At 29.2% G+C, this 23763-nt stretch overlaps 1 protein-coding gene across 1 annotated transcript; it reads left to right on the forward strand.

Annotated features, from left to right (window-relative positions):
* Positions 1–490: 490 nt before the first annotated feature.
* LOC113004551 (receptor-type tyrosine-protein phosphatase F-like) lies at positions 491–23141 on the forward strand. The gene is made up of 31 exons (XM_039453464.1): positions 491–1190; positions 2561–2722; positions 2832–3121; positions 5411–5606; positions 5719–6066; positions 6221–6361; positions 6510–6674; positions 6748–6912; positions 7023–7147; positions 9029–9203; positions 10832–10899; positions 11024–11243; positions 11355–11455; positions 11709–11904; positions 12153–12458; positions 12638–12909; positions 14089–14164; positions 14478–15022; positions 15830–16086; positions 18243–18474; positions 18858–18929; positions 19051–19185; positions 19258–19398; positions 19463–19657; positions 19786–19979; positions 20065–20105; positions 20340–20554; positions 21268–21396; positions 21473–21627; positions 22394–22529; positions 22841–23141. Exons 1-31 carry the CDS (start codon positions 992–994, stop codon positions 22883–22885), a joined length of 5697 nt encoding a protein of 1898 aa, XP_039309398.1. The 5' UTR covers positions 491–991; the 3' UTR covers positions 22886–23141.
* The last annotated feature ends 622 nt before the right edge of the window (positions 23142–23763 follow it).

The following is a 23763-nucleotide window of genomic DNA, read 5'->3' on the forward strand; positions in this document are numbered from 1 at the left end:
GGATTTTTCGACGCACGCTTATTGCTCCCCTCTCACCGCTCGCGCCTTAGCAACGGCGTAACTAAGGAGTGCGACATATCGTCAAGACCATGCGTAATACAAAAGTTATAAGTTATAAGTACTTTAAAATCTTTGAATTTTAAATAATAAATAAATTGCACAAATTTTTAATTTTACAGTACACATACGTTATAATATACGTAATAATAGTATAATAATTATTATTTAATTATGTAATAATAAAATATTACTTAATGTAATTATTAAAATGTAAAAAAAAAATTTCAATAACTTTTGTAGAATTATAAGACATTAAATAATTAGATTGTTTTATGACTCATGATCTTATAACTTTTATATTACGCACGGTCTTGAGACGATGTGTCGCGCTCCTTATTGTTAGTTACGCCGTCCGGCGGCGCCGTTGGTAAGGCGCGAGCGGCGGGAGGGGAGCAATAGGCGTGCGTCGAAAAATCCGGCCGAAAGTTGCAAGTAGCTGACAGCACTGTTCTAAGCTAATCAAAATCGGAGGGGAACAGCTCTATCACTTTCCTTTGAGTGAGATAACTTGAAGTGGGGACACAAAACTTCATGTTATCTTAGTCTGTTATCGCGAACTTTCTTTTCATCGGTTTTAGACTAACATTACTGTTACGGAATCTTGGTAGTATAAAAACGGACACAGTGCAAAACGTTTCTACACAAATTTAATGCTGTATTACTTCATTATTAAGCCGTGTAGTGTAAAATGCTGTCTTCACATACATGAGTGTGATTCGTATATACGTGTTTATGTCTTCGCATACATATGTAAACGTCTTCTTAAACAAAACTGTTTTATTAGAATCAAATTGGCAATAAACTTTTTTAAATTAAAAAGTAACTAAACTGAAAGTAATCTAAACTAATTAATTATATATGGTCTGTCATGTTGAACCATTTATTTTTATTTTAATAATCATTAATCTTACAAATATTTCAAACGTTGACAATGAAAAAAATGGAGATGGACGTATTAATGTTTCTTATCTTTGTGAGCCAAGTATTACTTATTTTTGGAAACGTAATTTTAATGCAGAATTTCTTCCCATTAAAAAATAAGAAGAAATTCATATGTGTCTCTGAAAATGATGGCAGTGCTCTTGTATGGAATCGTCAGCCGTCAACTCAGAAATTTTTCGAGGACGAGGGTAACATACTTACTTTTATTTTATTGGATAACTTTGCTCATAATCAATATTTAATATAATTTCTAAAATATTTTTTTGAAAAATATATATTGCTCGTTGGGTTAAAAAAACATTTCGGTAAATATACAGATAAGGGAAGACAACCCTAATGACCTTGACCATGGCATATGTTGTCAAGGTCATGACCCTGAGTAACAAGTTTTAGCCATCGTTCGCCCTTCGTTAAAAAGTTATAATCATAAAAAGTTTGTAAATATTAAAAGTAATAACTACACACACACACGCGCGCGCGCACGCACACACGCACACACGCACACGCACACGCACACATAAAATAACATACGCACATAATTTAATAACATAAAAAGGCTTTTCTTATTTTTGGAAACATCGAAGTCTTAGAACGAACATAGCAGATCTCCTGTGATAATTTTAGATTTTTTTAAAATTCAGACTAAAGTTTCATAAAGATTTCATAATGATTTCGGGGATACGATAAAATAAATTTAGTAGAAAATTTATTATGAAATCATGCATGCAGTTGTTGAAAAAAATTTTTTTTTGCAATTGGACGTTGTCAAGATTTATTGAGATGAGTTTTTAAACATTGTTTATTATAAAATAAACAAATATTTAGTAATAAATCCTGTATGCAGTGATAGAGGAAAGTCATATTAATAGAAAAATATTAGATGATTTGCTTAATTATAAATATTAGATTTGGTGATAGTAAAACCGTAAATCGTGGAACTCACAATATGAGACAATTAAAAATCCCCATTTATTATTGCATATTCTGACTTCCCAAAAATGCTTCCCAAATAATAAAGTTTTTCATTGAAAACTTTCGAACTATGAGGCTTGAAAGTTATGGTTTTCAGCATTAGCACTGAGTTTTTAAATTATTTTAAATAGAATAGATTTTGGAGAAAAATGTTACGTATAAAAGTTTTGAAATATCAAAAGAGCTACTTTATTGGTCAAGTAGATTTCTTGAGTCTGGAGCCAAATTTGAACCTAGTAAGATCTAAGTCGATAAAACCCATCTCATATGAAAAAATCTTTGTGTCTCATATCAGGAACCCTTTTTTTGAGTTAAAAAAATCGGCAATTTTGATAAAAAATTTTATATACAATAAAAAATAACTATTATTGTTTGCTAACTTTTAACGACAAAACTTAAATATATTTAATATAATTTGGATATAAAAATAGGAGTTAATGGTATAAATTAAATAAATTATAAGCATTTAAAAAAAGTTATCTTATAATAAGCAACTTTACCCTACTAAATAAAATTAATCATAAACCATTTGATGTTATATTACATTTATAAGTAGCAATTTTTTTATTATCAAATAATATTTCAGAGAGATTCAATATTTATGAGTCTAATGGATTTAAAAAGAATGATATAATGTGTGAGATGAATGCAAATAAAGGATGCTTAGAGTCATGGATTAAACGAGACTGGAATCTTACAAATTCTTTATTAACACCTATGGGTCCAGTATTTGATCAACGGTGGGAAGGTAAAAGCCTCGCAGGCAAAATATTCACATATATGTAGAATTTATTTAATGTTATAAACAAAATATACTATTATGGTAACTACAAAAAACATTCACTTAAAATTTTCAGAATTTCAACAGAACGTAACTTCTTACCCTAATGGATTCTATAAAGTTCTTAGAACTAATTTTAGTAACGAAATAAAGCTTTCTTTTTCCATTCGTGCGGTTTACGACGTTGATATATTAATTTGCAACGGCGAGGATATTTACAGAGATTCTTGCTATTGGATCATATTAAATATTGAAGACTATACACAATCTGAAATTCAAAAATGTGTAACAGAAGTCCCCGGATTCAATAAATCTAAGGATTATCCTGAGAAAGATTCAAAATGTTATAATCCAGAATCAGACAATGTAAATAAATTACATAATGTTTTGCTGCTTAAAACTATCTAATTCTCAATTTAGTACTGTGAAAATGTTTTTTAAAGCACATAGTAAATTTAAAAATAAATCAATTTAAAAACTTCCTAGACATATTTAAACATCATTCTAACAAGGGAACACCATAGTGTTATCTTGCAATTTTAATAAACATTAGATATGTCAAAATATAAGTAACAATAAGATATACGTTTTTTTTATAAATACTGAGTCGCTCATTAAAGTTTCGCCTAATGCAAATGGCACTGAACTGCACACAGCAAGCGGCAAGCATCGAGCAGCAGACTTCATTGATTGGCTGTTGCTCGACGCTTACCGCTTGCTGCGTGCAGTGTGCAATGGCATAAGGCAATATTGGATTCCGTACGCCAATTTACATATATATAAAATTTCCAAAGAATTTCTCTTATATTAAAGCTTCTAAACTCATTCTAAAAGCACAGCATTGTTCTATGTTGTAATTTCCAAAGCCAACTGCTTATTTTATACGTATAAAGTCTCAATTTCTTTGCGTAGCAAATGTTGACTAACTATATTTTTATACACCCAGAAAAAAGTTTCTTTAAGTCAAAAAATTTTTGTTTGACTCAAAGAAATTCGTACATTGCTATACGGTTAAAATACTAATAACTAATGTTGTACATGCATTCTGATAACTAATGTTAAAGAAACGATTTTATCAATTTAAACTTTTCTTTGGGTGTAACGTTTTTTTCGTTTTTCATATCAAATTGTAGCCACCACCCTTCGTTATTGTCTGTACTTTTATTCTGTAAGAGAATTTTTCAATCCGTGTCTTCAATAATAAAATTTGTCGATTCACGTATATAGACGACATCAGAATCGCCTTAAGTTGACGGATCAAAAAGGATAACAAATTTGATTTGGATGTTTTGGTTTGGAACAACCACAGATTTCGAAATGGCTCGGAAAAGCTTATATTAAATTCCTATCCAAAATTTTCATCAGGGTTAAACGTCTAAAAATTAGATGTTTAAAATTCAGACATCTAAAATTTAAACATCATTCAGACACCTAAAAATTAGACGTCTGAAAATCAGATATCTAAACATAAGATATCTAAAATTCAGACGTATAAATTTCAGAAATCTAAAATTCCAACTTAAAAATTTTTTTATTAAAAAAAGAATTGAGGTTTTAACAATAATAATAAATTTTAAGACGACATAATTCTCATCATACCAGTTTGTTAGCCATAGAATATATTCTACCAATCACTCTAAAAGTAGAAATTCATTGGATATATACAACAAACATAATTAAAAATTTACTGAAGAGAGAAAAGATGATGAGATAACAGCAAGGTCGTGAAATAATAAAACTAGTAACTAATACTGATAGCATACTGATAACTAATGTCAAAATAAACACTCTAAATTATAAAAATCACAAATTAATGATCCTTTGCATATTATACATACTAATAAGTGCCAAAAGGTTGCATAAACGGTTTATAAAATACATTTTATTTGAAAAAGTTTCCTTTAACAATTCTTTTGCTGCTAATACGCATTATGCAATGTTCATTAGGAGGATACAAAATGCAAGAACAGTCTTATGCTTGTAATGCAAATGGCTCATGATTATTTCACAACTTTTCTCTCTTTTTCTAAATGACAACTTTATATAACAAAATTAGACACACATTACGTAGCACACATCAAATTCAATTACAGTATTTGAGAATAATATTCAAGGCATTCGAGCTAGTTAAAATTAATTAATATCTTTTTGAAAATTATATGTACAAAAAGTATACTTATAAAAATTACTACTACCTGCAAAATTAAAAATCAGTTTTTTATAGAAACACTGATGTACAGTAACCATCTGACAATGTGTAACTGTAAGGAAGTAATTTTAACAGAAACTTTTATAATTTAACACGAATTATACAAGATATTAAGCTATCGCACTACTTCTCACGTACCTCACAAACCCTTTTCTCTACAATTTAAAAAAAAATGTTTTTTTATTTACGTTTGACGGTACTCGCTACAGTTTCGATGATATCCGGGTAAAAGAAAAAAACCTATTTCTTCAAAGGAATATTATATTATCTTATGTGCGACTAAGCACTTACAAAAAAATTTATGTCTCTTGTTTTTATTTATAATCGAAAAAAAACACTTGGTTATGTTCCCTTGAACAGAAACTTTAAAAGTCAAAATCCGCAACAGTTGTTGCGAAATACTTATGCCCCCCCCCGCATCTAAAATTATTGTATAATTAATACAGAACTCAGCGTTTGAATATATATGGCAAACGTTTGTTATTACATGGAACTTTGACATGGGAAAAGTAAATCTGTATGATACTGATAAGATCATTTTGACATATAAAGACGAGAAAAGGCAATTACGCTCAGACAATAATTATTACGTGTTCATTAGAAATGATAGGTCGAAAATGGTAGAAGCGCGATTTCATATATGTAAGTACAAACAATTTGATAAAAAGTTGCTGTTAATCAAAAGATGAATTTATATTAAATATTAAAGGCGTAAGAAAAAAATAATTTTATTCAAGAATATTTGTGTGTCTAGATGACTTTTTGCATACGACTGTTGAGAATGCAACTTTAACGAGTCCAGTTTTTCAAGTTTATGATGAAGTGATATGTGTACAACTATTAATTGGCCTTTGCGTTGAATGCGATGCACAAATAATATTGCGTGATTCCACGAACAATGCAATGTTAGCAATGGCAATAGTAAAAGGCTCAACAAAAAAAGCGGATCATGTCTTACCTATGTGGCAATCTGTCACTATCAAGAATAATTCGATCAACTATAGTAATTATAGTGTGATTATCCAATTAATTCCTAAACTCAATAATCGTAACTTCAATCCGCTGTGGGCGATAGCAAATGTTCGCCAGTGTCCTCTAAATGGTACGAATCTTGTATGTCTTATTATGTTCAAAATCTCCTTAAAGAAGTTATAAATCAAGTACTTTAGACATGCATCCAATAATTGTAACAGTTTTCCAGTAAATTAATTTTTTTATATGTTTAATCATAATACACGTGTATTGATTATTTTTAGAAACCTTGAGGAAAAATGTTATAACTTTTAAAAATTATGACGAATTTGTCGAGGAGCAAAACGTGATGTGTCAAAAATTATTTTATAATGAACATGCTGTCGTGAGTTCTACATCATACATGAAATCAGATATAAATCTTGGTAACTACTAGTATATATAATTGTTACTACATAATCAATATTACATAATCAATATTTATAATACTTCATATTTATTCAGTAAGTTAATTGAATAATTAGAAAAGTGGATCTAGAAAAATTATTTTGAAATAGAAAATAATTTTCCCAGATGCGTCAAGAAAATGCGTCTGTCCTCTAGGAAAAATTGGACCAAAGTGCTTAGTTTCTTGTAAAGATGATCTGTATAATGACTATGATTGCAGCGGAATTCAAATTTGTTACGAAGATGGTTGCATGTGTGATGCAGGTTTTACGGGGGAAGAATGTTTAGACTGTAAGTCCTAATACCAATTATAATGTACTTATTTACAAAATGTTTACCTGTAACTAATAAATTGAAACTTTAGCTTGTGATTCAAATACATACAGTTATAATTGCAAGAAAACATGTGGCTCATGTCTCTATAACGAAACACTATCTGGCAATCGGTGCGATACAAGAACTGGGAATTGCAATAACGGATGTAATAATATTAATACAGAATTTTACATTCCACCTTTATGTCAAACAAGTAAGTAACGATCTTTATGTGACACATTGCTGATGCTGTTTTTACATTGTACTTTCTAAATATCTATCATTGATTAAATACAAATAACAAATATGTCGATTATTTCACAGGCATCCAGAAGCCAAATGCACCTACACTCATCTCAATAAATGAAACAACTATTTGGGCCAATGTTTCTGTAACATGGAAAGGCGAATACGAAGAAATATCGATTCTTTATTCTTTTGTCATTCAAGTAACTCAGATACACACGCAAGCACGCACGTACGCACGCACGCACGCACGCACGCACGCACACGCGCATGCACGGGCGCACGCACGCACGCACGCACACACAGTAGAAAGGATTTGGAGTCAGTAAATACTATAGAATGATGAACCATGAGCTCCTTATCTTTACTGGCACCAACATATGCCGGCGCGCACACACACACTCGCGCGTGCACGCACACGTAGTCATCCACAAAAATTTATACGTAGCAATATACTTATATGAGCAAGCATACAAGTTCAAAATAGTGTGACATATGCGCCGACGTCATGAAAGAGACTTTCAAATATTTTTAATTCTGAAACTAAGCAAAGAAGTGTTCTAAAAATTGAGGTTTTTTATTAGTAATGCAAGTACTACACATATCAAAAATTCAAGCAAATCGACCAAACACGTTTTTCTCATATAAATCGTGCGTGATCCTTTGTGCTCAGCAGACAAAAGTACACAGAAAATAACTATTCACACTTAAAAAAAAAAAAAATGAACAAGTATTTTTGCATAAGGTGTATTACATAAAAAAAGAACAGTCTTTAAATTACTATAACTCAGAAACAAAAAAAAAATAAAAGTACAATTTAAAAATCGATACTTTTGGTGGCTTTAACAAAGTTTGAAAAAGAAAATTTCCCACCGATTCTACAACGTCATAAGCACCGTCAAAAAAATGACGTTTTTTTATGCTAATCTTCTCAAAATTGTGAACCAATTATCAAATTATTTGTACAACAAATTCGCGTCTAGCAAGCAAAAATACATAAGAATCACCATTCAATTGTTAAAATACAGAAATGCATGTTGCCCAATATAATTTAATAAAATTTCCAATCGATATTACAATTATTACAGGTAAAAGTTCACATTAGGAGAGCAGACTCTGACGATCTTGACCTTGACATATGTTATCAATGGGAAGGTACTGAGTGACATACAAAAGGTTTTGAGTAATGCTCACTTCTTATTCAAAAAATATTATGAAAGACAGAAAAAATAGTTTTTCTTAATTATTTCAGCAAATATTCATTTTACAAAAAATGTGTTAAATAAAAAAATGAAGCTTGTGATGAGCTCTACAAATAAGGTTCTATACATATTTTACCTAACTCCAATACTTAAAGGGGTTATAATCAAAAAGCCATTTTTAAAAAAATTTGACAAATTCAAATTTTTACATGTTGTACAAGGAACCCTTGGGCGGGGAAGGGGCTCCGCCCCTTCCCCTGCACCCCCACCCCGTATTTTTTCTAACCTAACCCACCCTGTCTCAGTCGGTCCACTAATAACGTGGTGGATGCGGGAAAGGATGGGCCATATATTCAAATCTAATATCGCAACATGGTCAATTAGATAACCTTGACCAAATTACAACGAAAATAGGATTAGGTTAAGTTAGAAAAAATTCGGGGGGGGGGAGCCTCCCCACCCCCCGCCCAAGCATTTACATTACAAAACAACTCAAACTAAAAAAAATTATTTTAAAACAGTTTTTCTACTATAACAACTACAGTATTGAAGTTAGGTAAAATATGCATATAAGAGCTTATCGCGAGTTTTATTTTTGTTTGACACATTTTTTTGTAAAATGAATATTTTCTGAAATAAGTAAGGAAAATTGTTTTTTTTTCTGTAATAATATTTTTTTAATAAAAAGTGAGCATTACTTAAAATCTTTTGTATGTCACTCAGTACCTTCCAATTGATAACATATGTCCAATTGATAACCTTCCAATTGATAACATGATCAAGGTCGTCAGAGGCGGCTCCCCTAATGTGAACTTTGACCTTATCATCTAATATTAGATAAATCAATAAAAAAGAGGAATAAATTTCATAATTTTTTTACAGGAACATAATAAAAATGTTCAACAATCATGGAACGAGTTATTTCGAAATATGACACAAGTGACAAAATATTTTGAAAACATGGAACCTGGTTTTACTTATCATATTCGTCTAAACTTAAATATTTCAGGTGTACAAATACACAGTGATTGGCAACTAGTTGAGACTAAATGCAATCGTGAGTTAATATTATTTTATTTTATACAATGTTTATATTTATTTGCAATTTAATTATTAGTAATTTATCAATAATTAATAAATAATCCCAGCAAATATAATGACTTATTAATTATGTTCAAAATATTTTTATGGTCATTGACATAAAATGATCCACAATATGTCCACAATATATTTTTACGTGATCTTAACGTTAAAAATAAAAATCGCTTTAAAATGCCATTTGTAGTAACGTAATTTGCATAACAAATTAATTAAGTTGAGTAAAACGGCTAATTGGTCAAAAGCGGATATTAATACTCAATAATAACTCTGGTCGACACCATTTTGGCCTTAAAGAAAACGAAGTCGATTCTGGTAGATTTTGATGCGCTGATTACGAATCTGGTCGCAAAAATGTCGTATCACGTCAAGTTTTTAAGATATTCTAACTTATAGGTGCAAAAAATGAGGTTTTTGCTTATCTTCCACGACTTATAAAATGTCTAACAATTTTTTTTCAGCAGCTTAATGTCATATTAAAGTGTAATTTTTACGCTTTCCAACGCATATTTGATTGCTATGATCCGATTTTTTTTCGCTGAAATAGAGCAAATTAAATTTCTTTCATTTTTTATCCTTTTGTGTCATATTTATTTGTATCGAACCGATTGTTTTGAAAATTTGTATTTGAGGGTTTTTTGAGTTTTATAAATCAACATTTTATAAGTCGTCAAAAATGGCCAAAAACCTCACTTTTTGCACATTTCAATTAGAAAATTTCAAAAACTTGACGTGATGCGACATTTTTGCGGCCAGATTAGTAATCAGTGCATCAAAATCTACCAGAAACGACTTCGTTTTCTTTAAGACCAAAAAAAATGTTGAATTTTTGTCGACCAGTGTAATTTTGGAAAAAAATTTATATATATTTACAAGTTCCCCGTGCTGCGCACCGCATGTTTATCGGACTTTAAAACGTTAGAAAAACAAGAAATGTAACACCACGAATTAAATTACTAGTCAATTTACTAATTTATGCCTTATTTGATGCCTTAAAAAATATTATTATATCAAATTAACATCAATTCGACGTAAATTCGATTTTATCATCATTTTTCACTGAAGTATATTATTAAATATATATTTCAACTAAATTTCAACTTTACTTTGACTTTGAATGACCTTTTAGTGTAGAAACGATAGTTAAATAATCCTTGATACACTTTCATCGTCAAATCGACCAAAATTTAAAAACTCGGTTATCGACATTTGATTCAATTACACATCAACCATACATTTTTGGCTGAGTAAACACAACAAATCATTGTTATCATGTTTGCCGAGACAATCATCATACAATTTATTATACATATAATTAACAATTTCATTATTTTTAACAAAACAAATTGAAATTAATAGACAAAATTATTATTATTTTACATATTTATTACACAGAAGCAGTTTACTTTACCATACTTTTACAAAATGTTTTAAAAAAAGTAGATAATAAAATAATGATAAATTATTTAGCTGCGTTTCTAAAGGCTGTCGCAATTTTATTCTTATCAAATCATAATAAAAATATTATTCTAATCTTTTTATCTAACCAAGTACATAATGCGATTATTCTTTATGCTTATAATGTAGCGGCTGAAAATTTCGATATAAAACCAGAAGAACATAACACAATAATTGATTTGCGAAACATCCCAAATGTATGTAGATATTTTATATTATTTTATTTCATTCAATTAGATTTTATTTAATCTTTGTAAAATCTTATTTTTATATTTATTATATTTAGAAAAAAGAAGTTTGTCTTTATTCTTTCTATTACAGCAAATATATTCATGTCCGGCAAAGTGGTACTATCTGGTAATTCACAAGATAGATAAGAATGAAGAAGTCGTTTCTACAATAGTTTCATCTTTTCTATATAAGTTTCAACCTTTATCATCAAACACTTCTTTTAATGTGATTATATCTCATGAAAATCACACGTTATTTTCCACGAAAATTCGTACGTTCGATGGCGTTACGTACGATTCAGATTACAATTGTATGTTAAAGAAAATATTTATTTCTGTATATGTTACGCATTATTGTGTAAATATTTAAGTTACATACAAATTATAAATAAATTATAAATAAATTTTACAAATATTCACAGACATAGCCAAATATAAAGGTATATTGTCGGCTACACAACTCGCCCTGATTTGGAAGCCATCAAGTACAGGAGAAATAGTAGCATATGAAATAAACTTAAAGGTAATAAATGTAAAACGTATGTAAGAAAATTGATTATATTAGTTAAACATAATTAAAGTCGTTTCATTGCATTCTAATATTTTTCAATACCTGAAGTAGATTTATCAACCATCACACAATTTCATAAAATCTGGTATATAAATCGCGCAAAATTTAAAATCACAAGCATATATTTAATTTCCAAATTACGGATTATTTTAGTTTTAAAATACTTTAAATTACGTGTTTTAATTAGATGGTTGTGTTAATTTAGGTTAATGAATACTATGGCTGTAGAAACTTAAACTTACCTACGCCGGATAATCCCATTATTAAAATGTCCACAACAGAGCCAGCAATCACAATTCAGGATTTACATCCGTACACATCTTATAGTGTGGAGGTTATAGCTCATCACTCACATCATTTCATCTCAATTGTAAAGACAATCTTTACAACAAAACCAACTGGTATATATATATTACATTATTTATTAAAATTGTTAATGCTACCGATAATACTAATTGTAATCCATTTAATTAATTATTTATTAATTTCAAAAATGCTTGTGGTAATACAACGGAGTCTTATGTAATACCTAAATGGATATAACAATACTAAACTTATTTAAATATAACGTTATTTTTTAAAATGTTCATTGTTTAAAAATACGTATACGTATAAATATAAGAAAAAAGGAAAATTAATGTTTTTATAGAGATACCATCAGAAGTATTTAGTCAGTTGAGAGTAGAAAACTGGGAATTATTGTGGAATCCACCCAAAAATTGTATGACAATTTCGGGACCACTAATGGCAAAAATAGTAATACAGGGTATTAGTGACGCTGTTAAAGATTTCAATACGATCAAATATAGTAATTCCTATAAAATCAATTTGAATGAATTATATCCAAAATTAAACGGTCTCGAACGATACTTAGCAACACTTTACGTAGTGAGAAACGACGGAAAGAAAAATACCACCGCTTATCAAAAGTTGGAGTTTGAAACTCCACCAGCAGGTAAATTTTAATATTCGTATATAGCAAAAATATTCCAGCAGAATATTCCAGCACTACTGAAGCAACTTTGCAACGTTTTTGATAAATATTGCAATATTACTAAAATATTCTATGTTGTTTAAGTTATTATATAACATTTAATAACGTTCCCTGTAACTTTAACGTAAACAAAATAACAGCTCCACACAAAGTAAGAAATTTAGAGATTGTCGAAATTGATACTCGTCAAATCATGAGGGCCATGATACACCTGCGATGGCAAAGTCCAAGTCCAACACACAACGGAAAGTTACGTAATTACGGTGTTCGGTTGAATAAATGGTCTGAAAGCTGTTGCCCAATTATTGAAGTTCCATTGAATGGAACATGTGAATTATGGGATGATTATATATGTACAGTTATAGAAAAAAACATAACTCTACGATACTCTACGATTTTTGATGAAATTAAGGTAAAATAACAGAGGAAGGCCGCTAATTACCAATATAAAACTTTTAAAGCAACAAATTGTATTATTGTCGGAAAATAAACATTGTATTTTATTAATGCTAATGAAAATATGATCTACTAAGATAATAAAAGAAATAAAAGTTTATAATTCATATATCCATGACTTGTTTCTGTTATATAAACATAAGTGAAGAACAAATTCGGCAAATGCAATGTTTTTATAATATTCTTATCATTTTCTTTACAAATTGCATAGTTTAAACAACAGTGAATAGAAAGGAAAAATACGAGTCGTAAGATATGAGTGAGATACAATGATGTCTCGTATAATTCGCGTTAAATTTTAAGAGCTACGTTAAAATTACTTCGTTATAGTCGATTTAGACATTATAGAATGATATCTCGTCATTAGTGCTCATAGCATTTACATAAAAGTTAAATTTTAAAATGGTGATTTTTATTGATGGGTACTCTCTATGTAATTTTGAGAAATATGTTAAATATTAATTTTTTTAATTTGTGGTCTAGCTTGAAGTCCTTCATTGTGACTTTCAAATAATGCAATTGAATTTAATATGTGTATAAATTCGGCATATCAATTATATTATGTAAGAGAGAGAAGTCGTTTTTTAAATGTGAGTCATTTGCATTATGAGCGTAAGACCACTATTGTGACTTTACAATTTCACAGTAGATGTTGCATAATGCTTTTTAGCTGCAAGCAAACTATTTTAAAGTTATTTTTTAAGCCAAAGAAATTATTAATAAAAAATTTTTCTTTAATAAAATATATTTTATGAAATATTAATAAAACCTTACTGTATTAGTGTGTAAAATCTATGAATTATCAATAATGTGATTTTTTATAATTAAAAGGGCTTTTTATGACATTAGTATTCCATGACTCACCTGCTACCTCACAAACGTCTAATTTTTTTTATATCGTCTGATAGAACTCAGTTGTATTCACATTTCTAGTTAGTATTTACATTTTCAGAGTGTTTGTTTAAGAAATATAATTCAAAAAAAGTGGTATGTTGGCATCGGCGATCTTCCTCTACTAAATTTCATCTACATACTTTATATACTTATAGTAAATATAAATAATTTATGTGATGTAAAATAACCAACAGAAATTAAGAGATATAAAACTTATTATAATACAAAATATATGTTATAGGTTTTTGCATACAACGTGAACGTCACTGTGCCAGGAGAAATAGATGTCATAATGCCTAATGAAACACCGAATACAAGTAAAATTTCAAGCTTACAAAATAATTTGTAAACTGAATATATTGTGAACTTTCAAATTCGAAATCATAATCGATATAATAAGTTAATATTTCAGATTATTATATATTACGATATGTTCTTCTCCATTTTCTTATTGCGATTAACATCTTTTTACTGAGAGCACTTACTTTAAAAAACAAAAATTGTTCTTTATTGTTATCATAATTGCTCAATCTATATTGTGTCCAATAAATAATTATTTTATTTAGTTTCTTAGTATATATTCACATTAAATTGTAAATTAAAGTAAATATTTTTCATATTACATTGTAGCGCCGGACGCACCTAGGAATTATGCTTTTACGATCAGCAATAACAGTGTGATTGATTTAAATTGGCTTCATCCTTGGAAGACAGGTCGTCATCTGGAGTTTTTTAGAATTCAAATACAAGTAATCTCCTCAAATCTGAGAAGACGCTTTTCTCAATCGTTCAAGAACGAAACAATAGAATATCCAGTGATACAATACATGCGTAAATACAGCAAACGATTGTATTTGTTCCCATCAACACGATACAAGATCCATATTCAGGCTGTAACAGTTGAAAATAAATCTAGCAGCACAAAGTTCGTGGAAATCAATACACCTTCAGCCATAGTTTTTGATGGTACTCTTGAGAGCATAAGAGATGATTCAATTTCCACGATATTATTAAAGATACCATCAGTTTCAAACGATACTCAAAACAGTATGATGCACATCATAGTAAAAGGGTCTAATAATACTTGCAAACAATTGTCTGAAATATCAGAGAATTTACGAGCGCTAGCAAGCGTGAAGACAAATGAAACGGCTTGGAAAGTTGCTGAAGTTTCGGTAAGAATACAAAAAAAATTGTGAATTATACGTATACACAAAAAAAATACACATATACATTATATATATATATATATAAACAAGAATGAGATACATCAAATATATTTGCAGTTTTCATAACACGTAGATAAAGTTTGATCGTAGAACCAAAGATACCGCGGAAAAATAATTTAATTCCCTCCATTTTTGCTTGAAACCATTTTGACGTATCTCTCACCTGTTGAATTATAATGGGGAATGTAAAAACGCTTTTTTCAGTCTGACTTGAAACTACTGGTTCCAAAACAAATCACCCCAACAGAATAAAGCCGTTTTTTAGTCAGAGATTTAAAGTTATGGGTCATGACCCACTGTGGTAGGATAGTAGTTGCGAATCGATGTTTAGTAATCGCAATAAATTTTTCAACTGTGACAAAAATCAAAATTGAATTTCGAAATAAACTATAATTATATTTAAGTCCTTATACATGAAAGTGATTTGTGTCGATATGAATATAATATTAAAAACATTCAATAGAAGTAGAAAATGAATGCAATCTTTACACATTATACCACATATTTTTAAGAAACAGATATATAAAATTAAAAAAGACGTGAAATAATGTAAACAAATAATTTAATTCGTTTATTCGCTTTTTTATAATCTCTAAAGCTAAAAAGATTGTTCGCGAGTGTTTGCCATTTTAATAGATAATTCACGATCGACATAAGATTGAAAAACTCTGATTTAAATAAATATCTAGATAATTATACAGATAATGACGATGATTGTTCAGAACCAAATATCTTTGCTTTTGATTGTGACAGACAAAAGAGTTAGCTGGTGGACAATTCAGGGTTGGCGACAATAAAACTTACGGCAATGGAATCAATTGCCCATTAAAACCTGATTTTTATGAGATAATAGTTATCATAACCGAACAAAATTTAATTATGACTTCAAAATCGATCACTGTTGCATTGATCGATAATGTTCCACCGATGCATTATGAAGCGTGGCTAATTACCGTACCCATTATATTATTCTTCATCCTGACAGCAACAGCATATTATTTGTACCGAAGGTATAATATATTATTGTATATTTTTTGGATATTGTTCCTATATCTGTTTATTAATATCTAGTATGTAAGTGTTTTATATACACTCTTTGACAAATGAGTTACGCACAGCATAGGCCTTCTTTTTAATTTTCCCACTTCACTTTCTATTGTAGAAGCACCTAAAGAAAAATCAGCTTAGGAAGATAAAAATAAAGCTTTCCATTTAGCATCTCTTAAGAGGATGCTAAAGTAACAGAAGAACTTCCTCGACGTTAGTCCTACAGATTATTTTTCGAGCGAGACCAGGCTATCGCTCTTTGTCCATCGCATAGATCTAGCTTTGTTTTTCCATTACTTCGCCATCTGCGAAAAGACCTATTAACTACTGTTTGGTACCATACTGCTCTGTTCATGACAGTTCAGCTTCGCTGAGCGGAATGTGTATGTGGTAAAAGCACATTAACATATCTTTTTTGTTAGGCGTTTAGTCGTATTTTCACATGGTCAGTGTTATTTGTGCATTTTCTGAAGTGCGCTCTACTATCATTTTGTACGTACAAGCTACACAACTTCTGTATTAAGATAAAGTTAACCACAGGTGACAATTATACGAGTGAATTTTTAATGATTTATTAATTTTTGTTCGATTTTCTTGTAAAATTGACCAGAGCGCATCTTCTTTTCACGCATACTTCAATTCTAAAAAAAGTTTTGTGATTCTGTAACGCCAATTCAAATATTTAATGCATTGTAAATGTCGGTAATTCGTGATATTTTAGCATCCTCTTAAGAAAATTAAAACTTATTTAAAAGTTCGATGTACGCATAAACTGTACAAAATAATAAGATCAAAAGTAAGTAAAAATTAGTTAAAAATAAAAATGTTATATATGTCATATATCTGTTAATTTTCATTATATTCATTGTGAGAAAAACGTGTATAGGAAAGTGTTGTCAAATGCGTACCACTTATATTACTTTTTATTATATTTTGCCTTTCGTGATGTTTTGGATGCAAATCAAAGTCCAAAATTGTAGTTCAACCATCAATTATATGTCTAACTTTTCAGCATGTAATAATAAATTAATTTATTATAAGATTTCTGTAACATGCTGCAAAAAATATGATTTAGAAAACTGGTTATCCAAAGCATCCCTGTAGTCTCTTAAATCGTATGGTTTTCGAAAATGTTAATTAAAGTACTTACAAGTATAAGGAACTATTAACTAACATTTATTTTATAAATAATTTATTGAAAAAAAAATCAAATATTCAATATATAACAATAAATGAAAGATAACACTGCACTTAAACTGACGTTAATTTATTTTTATATTATATTTGTATTCACAATTACTAATTTCACTAATATCACTCATTACTCTTACATTAGTATCATTTCTTTATAGTAAAATGTGTGTATTAGGGAAATCGATGCAATTAAAAATACCGATTTAATTTTATAAAAATTATATATACGTATTAGGTATACAATAAATGTAAAATATTCTGCAACAAGTGTTTTTATAAAATTATAACACTTTTAAAAAAAAATTGCATAATATATTATTAGCTATATAAGTTTATGAAAAATTTATATCAGATATATCTTTTCTGAAATGCTGATAGCATGCACAAAACAAAATAAAACCTGTTAAATTTTTGTGTATACTACTTATTTTTCATTTACTATTTATTTTTGTCATTAAATGTTGATGATATAAAGTAAAATGTAAAATGAAGAGATACCCTTTACAATACTGGAACGCATTCAGTAACTCTTTCCTATGTACACACATACATGACGGACACACTTGTCTTTCTTCAGCATGACATGCTACTAGTCGCAAATTACGTCTCATGTAGCATTCAAATATAAAATTAAAAACAAATCATGTATTATATATGTATATAAAAATCATAAAATTAATTTGAAAATAATTGCAAACAGTCCGTTATCTTTCGCAATATTTTATGCGTCCGATTTTGCTATGTTGCAAATTCTTGAAAAGATTGGTGTATTTACAGAGTTATAATATTTAAAAATCAACAATTCTATACCTGTGCGCAACCTTCTTTTGTTAAACAATGTAGAACTTAAGCTGTTGAAAGTATAAATTAAATTATGATAGGACACAAATTGAGTCTGCTACAATTATACATAAAATTTTTGCAGAAAAAGACAACAACGAAATGAAGAACAAAAGAACAATGGAACAGAATTAATGGAAAATTCGCATCATTATGAAAGTATATCTTCGGTGCGAGCAAGTAATCCAGCGTTGGTAATTCCGACCACGCAAGACAAAGAAGAGGAGACGGAAGTGGTATCATTGATAAAGGTGGAAGATTTTGAGAAATATGTCAAACAAGCGATACAGTCAGGATTACTGGATAAGCAATACAAAGTAAGTTCTTGACTTTCATTTTAATTGTTGAATTAAAATAAATTGTCTTCCAAAGATATTCGGAAAATTTTACAATTGTACGATTAATTTTAAATGACGTCAAATTTCAACGAATAGAATTTTCAAATTTTGAGCAGAATGAAATTATTTTCAATACTTTAAATGGCTATGCTAATTTATAATTATGTAACAATATGATAACAAAATTTTGCGATATTTTCTGGAGACGTTTTTAAAAAAAAAACTAACCCAGCCATGTAATAGGTAAATTTTCGCTCAACAAATGTAGAAATTGATACAAGAATCTTATTGCGCATAAGAAATATGATCATGAACTGTTTATCATACTCATGTAGTAACATATTAATATTAAATTAATATAGGCGACAAAACAGGTGATGAAGAAATATACGGATGACACTTCCTCCGATTACATTAACGCTACATACATCACCGTAAGTTCTGAGTCTTAGTAAGGGTAACATAACATTGAAATAACAATTGTTATACTTTTGCATTTATTTGATGTTTAAACTACAATTTTTTAATTTGATTGATAATTAATTATTCTAAAAGGGTTATAAAGAAGAGATACGTTATATAGCGATACAAGAACCTGAATCAAATACTGTCACCGATTTCTGGCGTATGATTTGGCAGGAAAACGTTCTTATTATTTGTATGTTGAAAAACGTAATCGAAAATGGAACGGTAATTCTTTTGCTTGAATAAAATTAAATTCTTATCTTTTTACATAAATATCAAGCTTAATGATTTTTATAGACAAACTGCGAGCAATATTGGCCAGATATTGACAAGAAGATGAAATACGGTGACATTACTGTATTAAACGAAAAGCAAAATATTTTCGCTTATTACTCTTTTAGAACATTCCAAGTGACTTATGGAGAGGAAACTCGAAAGGTACCAATTTTTTAAAATAATTCGACACAAAACTATTATTAAATAATATATCCACATCATATAGATAGAACATTTACATTACATGGCTTGGCCTGACTATGACGTGCCATTAAATACACATTCAGTTGTCACATATTTAAAGAAATTGTTAGCGTTATCACCAAGAGATGGATCCGTGGTAGTTCATTACAGTGGCGTTGAAAAAACAGGGATTATCATTTTGTGCGACATTTGTCTCCGCCGAGCAAAGGCCGAGGAGGTAATAATGAAATTTCGTTTAATAATTTTTGTAGTAATGCCATTTCGATTGATTAAACAAATCAAATATTCACTTTAATATACGGATTGTTTTAATAGTCATAATTAAATTGTAAATGAAATTGTAAGGTAGTCGATGTTCTCGAAGTAACGGAATTCATTAGAAGCAAACGAGATAACATGATTAATATGCAGCAATATCTCTTTGCGCATATGGTGTTAGTAGAATGTTTGTTTCTCATTCCAACTACAGTCCCTTGTAATGAAATGTTAATTACGCGAATCAAAGAATTGAAAGAACAATCACCGGCTCTTCAGCAAAGGTTTGACTTAGATGTTCTATTTTAATCTTTATCTTCGAGCTGATTAAGCTAATGTTAAAAAAGTTGTTTATCATTCCATAATTAGATTACAGGACACTGCATGGCAAGATAAAATACTACGACAAGGTACGTCTCCCTTATTTTTCTTGGAGGGTAATCGAGCCAAAAACAGGTTTCCAAATTTAATTTCAAGTTTTTCTGCATACATTGATTTCTAAACCTTTAAAATACTAAGTTTTGACTATTTCTGTGATGTGCAGATCATAAAATTAAACTAGTATTTTGTGTAGTGATCAATCTTAGAGATAATATTGTAAAAGCTTTGAACGTATTTAGAATGAATTAATCACCTTTTTATAGATAAAATCAGTACAGTATATTTGAAGAAATACCCGGCATCGGACAAAGACAGCGATTATCTATATGTTGTTTATGTAGACGGAGTAAAACTTCAGAATCACTATCTAGCTACACAGCTTCCCATACAATCGACGATTAAAACATTCTGGCGAATGATTGCCGACTACAAGGTTGAACTTATTCTCATGCTACAACCGCCAGATTTGCAGGATCCTGTACGTGCATTTTTTACATATTAATAAAAAACAAAAAATAGACTACAATTGCAGAATATACTCTCTAAATCTAAATCAATGAAATTTTACTCTATTGCAGTGCTAAAATTATGATCAGTAACTAATTATAATAGTCATTTAACGATTTCAATTAAGAACAGGGTCTTCTCACTAAATTGTAGTGTTTCACCGAAAGACGCATATACTATTGATTGATGTAGATATAAGTTTAAAAATCAGACTATTTACTATTTTTCAGTGGGTAATACACTGGTTCCGATTTAGAGAATAAATTATATACTTATCGCAAATATTGTGGTCATTTTTTAATATTTTTGAATTTATGCGTAATTATTTAGAAAAAATAGATAGATAATCGAGAAAATTTATGGATTATATCAAAGTCAAGTACGACAAAGTTATCATAAAAAAAAATTAATCAACATAAATATTTTCATACGTACTGTCTAAATCAGAATGTATTGTTCACTGAAAAACAGTCTAATTTTAATGTTATTTATAACTATAACTATATCAGTCAGTGATATATGCATTTCACGGATTTTGGTCAGTGAGAGTATCCTCTTTTTAATCAGAATCATTGTAGGACACTAAATAGTCACTTGCCGTTATAAATACTGCAAATCAGTAAGATTTTACTGTTTTCTATTTAGAGAGTAAATAAGATTATTTATCTTTAAACTTTTTTTTAGGCTTGTTGTGAGATCGCTCCTACAAGCGGTGAATTTAAACTAATCCCATATTTGCATATTACTGCAAAAGAAATCGTGAAAGAAAAATATTATACATCACAAAAATTATTGCTCGTTGATAATTCCGAGGTACATCAAATCAATACTATAACTTTACAGTTCCTATTTGCCATTACCTACACTACGTGATGATCCTTTATCGCAGGAACCTCCAAGAAAACAATATGTGACTATAATGTGTTTAACGGAATGGAAACCTGGAAGAAATCAACCACTGCCCCCAGTTGGGTCGATGGTGACGTTTTGGCAAGCAGCTGAAAATATAGCGAGAATCAGTGGACCCACTGTTACACTTTGCCAGTAAATAATAAAATTTTATTTTATGTGTACAATGTAGAGATGTGCAAATTCAAATCGATACAAATCATAATCAAAATTTGTTCGGTTCAATTTCGTTTTCCAAATCTAATAAATCTATAATCTCGAATCGTCAACGAATCGATTTTAAATCTTTCTGCTTTTAAATGTTTAACATATTAGTTTATAAAATCTGCATTTTATATTCTGGTCTTCACTAATAATTTATTAATTCATAAATTTTCTGATATTTAATATAGCATCCTTGCGTAACACAAATTCTTTGGTGAAACATTTGTTAAAGTAATAATTTCCTCATTAAAAAAAAAAATTTGCAACATTATTTATAACATATTATTATGTTCAAAACAACACGTAATGTAAATTTGGGAAAATGTGACTAAAATTCGATTCACATTCGAATTGGAAAGATTATGAAGAAATTCATATATGGTTCGATATAAAAATTTCAAATTTAATTCAATTTAATTTCAAGCATATTATAAGAGATATGATTCGATTCGATCACAAAGATATTTGATTGGCACATTATTGGTATAAAATTATTTAAATTTAGGGAAACTATTACACTTCATGTTTGTTTTAAGTAATATAAATTGTTTTATATTTTACTTGAATTTTAATTCTTTTATTTTAAAATAATCAATTCAGAAGTAAATTATTGTACCAATTTTTCGAATTACCTATTTAATTCGTGTTTTCAAATCAATGTTACTTAAAACTTTTAAAAAGCAAAATAATCTTTCAGTGACGGAATAACTGGATGTGGTCTCTATCTAGCATTGAGTTTCTTGTTGGGACGAATGGTTGTCGAAAAAGAATGCGATGTTTATTTAGCGGTGCAATCTGTCAAACGGTCAAGAAGAGATTTTGTTTGTTCTCTGGTAATGTATCAATTTCATAATAGCAAAAGGAAATATTGATAAGAATCTCATCGATACAAAATTGTAATCATTTCTCCGGTGATACAACAGATTATAAACCTGGTATTCATAGTCAATTCTTATATTTAAAACTGACCTAAATACTAATATCTCTTAATATATCATCAACCAATCACGCAGACAAACTATTATCTTCAAATATTACTTGACGATTTTCAAATAAGGTTTGATTATGAACACTAGTCTATTAGGAAACTTCAGAAACACATAAATGGTTAAAAAGTACTTATAAATTTTTTTTTAATCTTTAGGAACATCTGGAATATCTATATGATGCTGTGGAGGCTGTGTTTTAGGAGTTTTTCGTAAGCTATGCAAAATTTTTTGTAAAGCAAAAATAATCAAGCTATATTCTTGCATACACATACAGCAATGCTTCGACATAACATCATGCACAAATCATGTGAATATTCATAATAAAATCTTTCGCACTACGAAGAGGGTGAAACAAGGTTTGTCGAAGACTTTCTTCAATAACTACAAAGATGTAATCGTACTACCGCGACATCGAAGATCATAGTGCAGAATCTGCCTGAGAAAAAAGTCCACCATGTGAAGAAAATAACAATGTTTTAGCTATATTTGAATTATTTTTTAAAGTTTAACATTTCTTTTTATTATATAATCATAATCAATTATTGATATCATCTATACTGATTGTATAATTTACTGAAATTAAGGAAAAGCAATTACATTTCTTAATACATTGTTTCACACAAGAATTGTTTATGAAATTCTTGTAGCAATAATTTAATAAATAATTTATAGTTTTAACAAATCTTAAAAAATAATTGTAAGTCCATAAAAAAGTTATAAACGAAGAAGACAAACATAGTATTTCACAAAAGCATATATGTATAAAGTTTATGTAAATTTTACAAATTTTTCTTATTGGCAAGCTTATCGATGCAATACTGGCAACATTGGAACGATTGTGTTCGATACTTTTCCTCATACCGGGAATGTTTTTGATTAATCAACTTTAGAACATTATCGATTATTGCATTTCTCAATAGTATGCGACAAAATGAACGATCAATATTTGAATAACATCTAAACTATAAGAAGACTAGTGTTTATTGAAACCGATATGAAATCCCCATAAACTTTCCTTAAAATCGTCCTGCAATGTAAGGAATGACAGAGAATAACGCAAAAAATTGACGCGCGTTAA

The sequence above is a fragment of the Solenopsis invicta genome, chromosome 9, assembly GCF_016802725.1.
Source record: "Solenopsis invicta isolate M01_SB chromosome 9, UNIL_Sinv_3.0, whole genome shotgun sequence".
Taxonomy (NCBI): Eukaryota; Metazoa; Arthropoda; class Insecta; order Hymenoptera; family Formicidae; genus Solenopsis; species Solenopsis invicta.